At 38.4% G+C, this 8,739-nt stretch overlaps 1 protein-coding gene across 3 annotated transcripts in view; it reads left to right on the plus strand.

Annotated features, from left to right (window-relative positions):
• The window catches only part of wipi1 (WD repeat domain, phosphoinositide interacting 1), a 62,461-nt gene that overhangs the window by 15,647 nt on the left and 38,075 nt on the right, over window positions 1-8,739 (plus strand). For all 3 annotated transcript variants that reach the window (XR_005233860.1, XM_037978763.1, XM_037978764.1), the window contains exons 2-5: window positions 451-533; window positions 2,444-2,613; window positions 7,434-7,530; window positions 7,806-7,903. Coding sequence is in view for 2 of the 3 variants with exons in the window: in XM_037978763.1 (XP_037834691.1) it covers window positions 451-533; window positions 2,444-2,613; window positions 7,434-7,530; window positions 7,806-7,903 (448 nt within the window). In the remaining variant the exon portion in view is untranslated. The remainder of the gene's footprint in view (window positions 1-450; window positions 534-2,443; window positions 2,614-7,433; window positions 7,531-7,805; window positions 7,904-8,739) is intronic.

Below are 8,739 nucleotides of genomic sequence, written 5' to 3' on the forward strand. Positions count from 1 at the left end.
GCTGTAGATCCTGGTGGTGTGGATCAGTGAGTCGATGTCTCGCTCACTCTTGGCATACAGCTTGATGTCATCCATGTAGAGGAGGTGACTGATGGTGGCCCCATTCTTGAGTCGGTATCCGTAGCCAGTCTTGTTGATGATTTGGCTGAGGGGGTATATATATATATATATTTTTTTTTTTTTAACTGAACTTGTCTTTAAAATTTCTTATTATTCTTTTAAATACAAAAGTCTTGTTTGTGTGTTCACAGACAGAAAAAATTTGCCACCCTGACAAACCCCAGATAAAACTGTGTAGCTATAATGAAATGATGCTGGAAACAGTTTTACATAAATCACATTGTTTTTTTGTTTTGTGTTTTCTTTTTACCTGTGTTTCTGTTTGTACAGACATCATATAGATTCTTTCCATTAGTACAAGCTATAAATGTGTGTGTGTGTGTGTTGCAGGTCTTTGGCTTTGGGAACCTGGAGTGGCTACAAGCTTTTTTCTCTGACCATGGTGGAAAAACTGGACTGCCTCCATGATAGTGGTGAGTTTCCTCCAAACTCTGCACTTTGCTTCTGTTTGGGCTAAGCATTCACCCATCCCCATCTCTTAAAATCAAACCAGTTTGTTTGTTATGGTTCATTCCACACTATAGGATTCAGTGAATCTTTCTTCTGATGTGTTACAGTATAGATGTCAGTTTAGCTATTAAAAGTTGGCCGTCCAATCAGTCCGTGATTTTCTTTTCTTTATGGACAAAGAGGAAGGCTAAAGAGGAGATATATGGATGCAGCTAGAAAGGACATGGAGGTAGTTGGAGAGAGGACAGAGGATGCAGAAGACAAAGTTATGTGGAGCAGGATGACTCGCTGTGGTGACCCCTGAAAAGGGAACAGACAAAAGAAAAAGAAGAAGAAGAGTTAAAAGGGTATTAAAAATGATTGCTACTTTCTACACTCCCCCTATCCAACAGAGCTACACTGATAGCTGTTAGCTCACTTGTCAGACAGCGTTTACCTGTGGGGATGAGAAAGAAAGCAAATGATTCTTTTAGTACGCACAAGACATTCACAAGTTCAGAAAAAGTGGGAATATCAATCCTTTTATGCTGATCTTGTCTCGGAGCTCATATGCAGCTGTGTGACACTGTGAGTTATTTTGAGTTAAACTGATGTCTCGGCTAATATTGGATTAAATCTAAAAGTGCCTACAAGGAAAAGTTTTGTAAATGTCTACTTTTGGTTTCATATCAGCAATCAGCTGTGGTGATGTTTAATAGGAACAGTAAATAAAGGTAAAGCCTACATGGGATTTGAACCCAGTAGCTGAAATTGGCCAGATGTAGCAGAACGATAGCTGAAAGTTAAAACTAGCATAAGAAATAGAGCAAGTATACTGAAGCAAATTAAAACGTGAATAGTGTTTTGAAGAAACTGAAGTATTTTTCTTTTTTTAAATAAAGTTGGAAATTATTTAAAGTACAAAACTTTAACCAAAAGTTAATGCACACTATTCCTGATCAATCTGGACGTTTGGATATAGGAATGGTTCAAATGGCAAAAAGGTATGTAGTTGTAGTTGCATTGCAAAAATCATAGAAAACAAACTATTAACAGGAAAACAAGGTGGGGTTGTGACTCAGCATTTCCACGATTGTTATTGCAGCACAGAGATCAGTAGAAAGCCTGTCTCTAAACATCCCAGTTTGTGCCTGCACCCATGGCTGTTTAAAGCAGGCCTTCCATGCAAACATGAAGATAATGCTTTACACCAGTGTGGGACATGTTGGGACCACTATTTGTCCAACCTGAAAGCACATTTGTGTGGGAGAAGATGAGCAAGTGACACAAAATTCCAATTGTGTTAAAAAGGAATTTGGGCAGGAACAAAACGATGAGAGATATAATAAGTTTAAACCATTTTTTCTTGTCTTATCTGTGGTAATGAAAGGTCCCCTACAAATGAAAGTAAAGGCCTAGCATTCCTTGAGAGAATGGATATTGGCTGCTGCCTTTCACGTCAAAGTGATGTGTGAAGTCACGAGATGTTGAGGAGTGTCACACAGTGTGTTAGCACTTAGAGTATGTGTTGTGAATGACTCTCAGTTACAACCTCACCAGTGTAGCTGAATCATAGATATTTTTGAGTTGACTAATGTTAGTTGGCTATGGCGTCCATCTTGAATTGGGTCGACTCTAAAAGCTGTAAATGTATATTCAATTATTCTTTTCTGAGAGTTTCAATAAAATCTGTTCACTGGTTCAAAAGATATTTTTTCTAATAGACAGACAACTGAACACAGACACAAGCAGAAACATTCTTGCCCTTTGGCAGCAAAGATCATAAAAAGACGGTCAGTGTTGTAGATGCTTGTCTCATTGTGTTTGTGATGATTATGCCTACCACTGTGTTAAATCTGAAATAAGCTGTCATCTGCTTGGTCTTCCTCTTCAGCAAACCCTCCAGATGTTTTCATCGTGGAGCGTCTGTTCTCCAGCAGTCTGGTAGTTGTGGTGAGCGCTGCCACGCCGCAATGCATGAACATCTATCACTTCAAGAAAGGAACAGAGATCTGCAACTACAGCTACCCCAACAGCATCCTAGCTGTCAAACTCAACAGACAGGTGACTACCCCCAAATTACACCAAACACCCCTTCAGTGGTGCCAATGTGAGGGTTTGTAGATTTAACTCACCTGCTCACCCACACTGACTTGTGGAGAAATGGTAAATTGACTGTACTTACAGAGCACTTATCGAGCCAACCAGGCCACTCAAAGCGCTTTACAACACAATCTACCCTCATGTAGTTTGTTTTTTATTTCTTTGAATTGAGAAAGTTCCTCAGATAAGAAGCAAAATGTCTTCAGCTACAGAATAGAAGTCCAGTTGTTTCTGTTTTAAACCTTTTTTTGATACACTGCCATACAGCACTCTGCTGCATCTCTACAAAGCAAATCTGGATGAATCATTCTCTAGAGTCTAATCAGTGCTGTAAACTCCATTCATATACTGGGGCACACATCAAAGGCAACAAGGGGTTCAGTGTTTTGCCCAGGGACACTTCAACATGTGACTACTGCCAGGAATCGAACCTCCAACTCTCTCATTGGAGGACAACTGCTCTAACCACTGATCCACAGCTAACGCTGCCCCCAGGTGCGATGACCTAAAGTTCCAAAGCAGACAGTTGTCCTTCATTCAAGCTGTGTATCAGTACAATCTCAGTCTCAGATGGCTACACTTCTACACTTTCACTTGCTGTTTTGACTGCATGTGGCTACAGTACTGTGTGTAAACATGGAGCTTCTTCAAATTTCTTTATACACCAAGTCCAACAAAGTTGTGTAAAATATTAAAAAAAAGAATGCAATGACTTGCAAATTTTTTAAACCAATATTTTATCCACAACATAGTAAACTTAAAAAGGCATCATTATACTTGGCATTTTATGGCAACAACACATCTTAAAGAAAGTTGTTCCAGGTCCATGTTTCCCTCTGTGAAGCATCCCTCTTCTTTAACATCAGTCTGTGAGCATCTAAGAACTGAGGAGAGCAGCTGCTGGAGGTTTTGGAGGGAAACTTGTCCCATTCTTGTCTGATGGAGGATTCTAGCTGTTCAGCAGTCCTGGCTCGTCTTCTTTGATGATGTGACGAATGTTTCAGGAGCAGACGTTGTTCTAAAACTGATGGTACCTTTCCAGATGTGTAAGCTGCACCCCCATACCATCAGAGAGGCAGGCTGATGCAGACTGGATGCCCCCTCTCCTCTTTAGTATGGAGGATGTGATTCCTCTGACCACAGATCAGTTCTCCTCTTTGCCTCAGTCCATTTTCAAAGAGCTTTGGTCCAGAGAAGACAGCAGTGGCTTCTTCTCTGTCTGATAGAGCTTTAAGCAGCATTAGTGAGCTGTGTTTACAGACAATGACCTGTGGAAGTGTCCCTGAGTCCAGACCAGAACCAGCCCCTGAGGGCCTAAAGATCACAGAACTTTCAGCCTCACCTCCCTCTTGAAACAGCGATTGTAGATCTAAACGAGGTTTGTTTCTGGTTAAATAAAGGTTATGGTTGAGATTAAAGATGTCTTTAGATCCTTGAAATCCTTTGATGATATCATGAACTGTAAATGATGGGATATTTAAAGTTATTTTTTAATTCAATAGTTTATTTATTTATCATGAAAACATTATTCTGAAATTGTTTCACTATTTTCAGACAGTTTTTCACAGATCAGTGAAACTTTGACCATCTTTACTTCTGAGAGATTCAGACTCAGTTCCCTTACTGACCTGTTGCTAATGAAGCTAATTAGTTACAAAATGCTTCTTCAGCTGTTTCTTCTTCATACCATTTACTTTGTTATCCCAGTCCCAATTTTTTTGAGAGGTTTTGCTGCCATCAAATTCAAAATTTACTTTCTTTTTCCAGAAAATGGTATAATTTCTTAGTTTCAATATTTTTTTTGTTTCCTATGTTCCATTGTGAATAAAATATGGGTTTATGCGATTTGCCAATCATTGTATTCTGTTTTTTGTTTACATTTTACATAAAGTCTCAATTTTTGTACATTGTGTACTTTGGAATTACTTGGGATTACACAGTGTACCTTTGGATTGTATATCACAAAGCCCCATGTCTGAGTTTACTTAATATGAGTATATGAATTTAAAAGAAAGAAAGAAAAGATTCACTTTTACTTGTTGCTTCAGAATCATTGACAGCAAACTCTCACCCCAAGATCTTATCAGAAACAGTTGCGGGTCTGTTAGTTTCCCTTTCAACAAAAGTGATCATTTGGCTGTTCTGCTGTAAGGTCAGACCTTTTAGCAAAAGCCCAAACGTTTTGGAGTATTTTTCTGGTGGAGGATACTAATCAGCTGTGGTTTCACAGTGTCAGAGCACAATGTTCAAACCTTTCCCTTTTTTTCTTTCCCCAGTTATTGTTGTATCCTTTCACAGAGCATTGTGTGTTACCCATGATTAACGCTTAGAGCAGGGCTGTCAAACCCAGTGACGCAAGGGGTCAAAATTCAAAATATGGTCAGAGCCAATCACGATCAATATTTATTAAAAATTACATAAATTAACTTTTGTTTTAGATGTATTATGTCAAATCATTCATATAGAAATATCAATGACCTTTTCCCAGTTACAGATTATACAGAATTTAGAGCAAACAGACTTTAATGAACACAGACAAATAGATCAAACTTCAAAAAGCTCATCATTAGCAGCCATTTCTTACGCCTCACTCAGCTTTTAAATGAATTTTTTAACATTAAAACAGATTTTTTATAAAAGCCATCAACTAAAACCTGATCATACAGAAATTAAAACTATATATTGTTGGCTTCTGAGTCACTGTCAGAGAAAACTTCACTAATTAGGCTCAGTTTTTTTAAGGAAGATAAGAATCAGAGACTCGATCTGTCCCAGACTGGAGGGCCGGATCTGGCCCGCGGGCCTTGAGTTTGACACGTGTGGCTTTGACAATTAGACATTTAAACCACATGTTGTGGCAGATCACAAGTGACACAGTTAACGCTGCAAAGCAAAATAATAACCTACAGCTGTGCTCACTGGACGTTTTGCTACTCAATATGGTTGACTTCAGGTGGAATAATACAGAAGGGTGAAAAAGGACAATGAACCTTATTAGGATACTTTAAAAGCAGATAAGTATTTACAGTGTTTCAGAATGTGAATGGCTTCATGAAACTACACCTGTTTGCTCTAACCCTTAATGACTTCATCAACGGTTGTTTCCTCTCCCAGGCAAATAGGTCAGAAGTAAACAAGAGCCATATCTGTTTCACAGTATAGCTGCTTCTTACTGACTCATAACATGCAAACAACTGCTTCCAACACAGGAAGTTCACTGTGAAAAATCACCAGTGACTGGGAAAATGTAAACATCTGGGCCCTGTGTGACGTCAGAAGCAGATGTTCCTATGAAGCATTCAGATAAGCAGAGGCTAGGAACATGTAAATATTTCCTAACTGTTAAATATACTAAGCTGGTTGTTTTACTCACTCAGCAAACAGAACAGTCCTGTAGCCAGATGTACAGCAGGATGGAGAACCTGATCACTGTCTCCTTTTTCACCTCACAAAACACACAAATATGGCTACAAAGGCATCGTCTTCTGGTTTTAAGATGTGAACTTAGTGTAAGTCTACCCTGCATTTTTAGTTATTTCAGTCTACATTGAGCCGTAATTTTATTAAATGTACATCAGAGACCCTTAATACTTCCTAATAGCTTGTCTGAATGCAGTTTTTATACAGACACATCTTCCTAAACACATTTTTCAAATCAGCATTTTGAGTAAGAAGCTTTTTCAAAGGAGTGTGGTTGATTCATTTCCTGTAACTGACTCTTCATATAAAAGTGAAAAAAATTCAAATTATTTTTAAATAGTCAACATGAACTAAAATTCAGGGACAGACTAAAGAGCTTAGCTGAGCTGTGACATCATCACTGTGCGCTTTTAGTCCAGCTGCTATGTGTCACTGGGTACCTTTAAGTATATACGTACATGCGTAGTGTACTTGGTATTCAGAAACGGCCCAACTCTGTTTTTTCCCATGGTTGCCATGGTGAATTGAAGTATCAAAAGCCTATTAATTATTGTGTATGTGCATGCTCCTAGCTAAAGGTTAAGATACTCAGACTTATTTAACCAAATTGTAATGAGCCTTTCTGGATTCAAAACCAAGAGACTCTTCTTTCGGGTTATGTTAACTCAGAGTTTATGGGAAAAAACTTTGTTAAACCTCCTTTCTGGAATACCCCCTTGGTGAGTTGATGTAACTGGTTGGGTTTTAGCACAAATCAGAGCAGAGGTTTGGGAATATAACCTATGGGAAGGAAAGCTGAGACATAAAGCTCTGAGGTATCAGAAACTGGGCTGTGCAGCTTCCTGTGCCAAAGAACTGATTAATCCAGTGATTGAGAGGTGCATATTCAAAAATTCAAGCTTACAAGAATACATGTGAATATTACCGGTAGATATCCGGAAACAACTGGCAGCCTGATATTATAACCAATACAGACTTTTGAAGACATGTTTTTTGCTCCTATTGTGCCAAACAAATAAAGAATAGTTGTGTTTTTATTTCCAGCTTTCCTAAAACTAAAGCATGCCTTTACTTTTGGCAGAAGACCAACATACAGAACACTTGTGCCACCTTAACTTTGTCTTCCTAACTTTTATGAGTCAAAGGGTAGGAAGATCAGGTGCTTTGAGAGCTCCCTATCGCAACACCACAGGCAGACTGTTGACAGAAACACCACTGCTGGATTTTAAACTCATTTACACTCTGCTTTTCCTGGAAAGCTTGCTCATGAGAACAAGGTGTTTTTCAGGAGCTGTCCATCAAAACTTGAGACGCTGTCCTGGGATTTTGCCAATGTTCCTGGTGTTTTCTGTGTATTGCAGAGGCTAGTGGTGTGCCTTGAAGGGTCAATTTATATTCACAACATTAAAGACATGAAGCTGCTCAAGACTCTGCTCAACACTGCGTCCAACCCCTCAGGTATGACAGAAGGCCTGGTTCTGGATTCTTGGATCCTTTCTGTTTATCCCAGTTTTTTGATATACAGCTTGAGATCATTGATTGGAAGTGACATTAAAGACAGGCCAGCTTCATAGGAATGCTGTAATCTTATACAATTCTTTCAGAAATGTTTTGGTTCATATTTACATTATAAAACCTGAACTGTACGCATGATGCTATAAAATTGAAAAATTATTTGAAAAGTTCCAGTTTGAAAATATTCCAAAGCAAATAACCTGTCTGTCGTCCTGCAGGTCTCTGCGCTCTGTCTGTCAATCATTCCAACTCGTTTCTGGCATACCCTGGCAGTGTTACTTTTGGGGAGATCATAGTGCATGACACCAACAGTCTGGTAAGAAACAAATGCTGGGCGATGACTCAAGCCAACCTAAGTTTATAGCTGATAGATTCTGGTTCAATGATTTTAAGAGCTTGTGCACCAAATGATTAGTCTTGTACAGCCAGATTTTAGATTTCTCCTCCTAGTTTATGAATACATTTTTAAATTTAATTGATATTTTTTGTTATTGCCTGTCCTCTTATTCTCAATCATCACTGAGTCTGTTTCTACTTATGGAGCTACAGGAAAGTTTAATTGATTATCTTCCAGCACCTAAAAGCAAAAGGTTTTGCCCATGTCTGTGGGTATTTTTGTTTGCCATGTTAGCAATGTATCTTGAACTACTGAACAGATTTCAGTGAAACTTTCAGAGTCAGCCCCGTTCAAGATGGCTGAGTTTAGGAATCACCAAAATAGATATAACTCTGTCAGTTTTACAGATATTGAAGGAAAATTTGTTGTGGTATGGCCGAGTCATTCACAACACATACTCTGAGTGCTAACAGATGTCATGACATCTTACACAACATTCTCAAGGTTTGACCAAAACAGTTAAACATATGATGATCTTAGTCTAAAAATTCATGAATTCATGAAAGGTGGTGAGCAATATACAGTTCTTCAAGAAATGCCATACCTTCCAGTGTTTTAGGCGATGTTTCTGGTCACTGTCCTTCTTCACACTAACAAACTCCAAGGAGTATATTTTCCATCTCTACATAACCATAGCTAAATCACATGACAAACACCTGTTAAAAAACATACATCAGTGTTTAAAATAGTATCAACATGTAATCCTAAATAAACATAAATGTGAAAATTCATATATATATATAAAAAAAAAAAAA

Source organism: Kryptolebias marmoratus, linkage group LG12 (assembly GCF_001649575.2).
Source record: "Kryptolebias marmoratus isolate JLee-2015 linkage group LG12, ASM164957v2, whole genome shotgun sequence".
Lineage (NCBI taxonomy): Eukaryota > Metazoa > Chordata > Actinopteri > Cyprinodontiformes > Rivulidae > Kryptolebias > Kryptolebias marmoratus.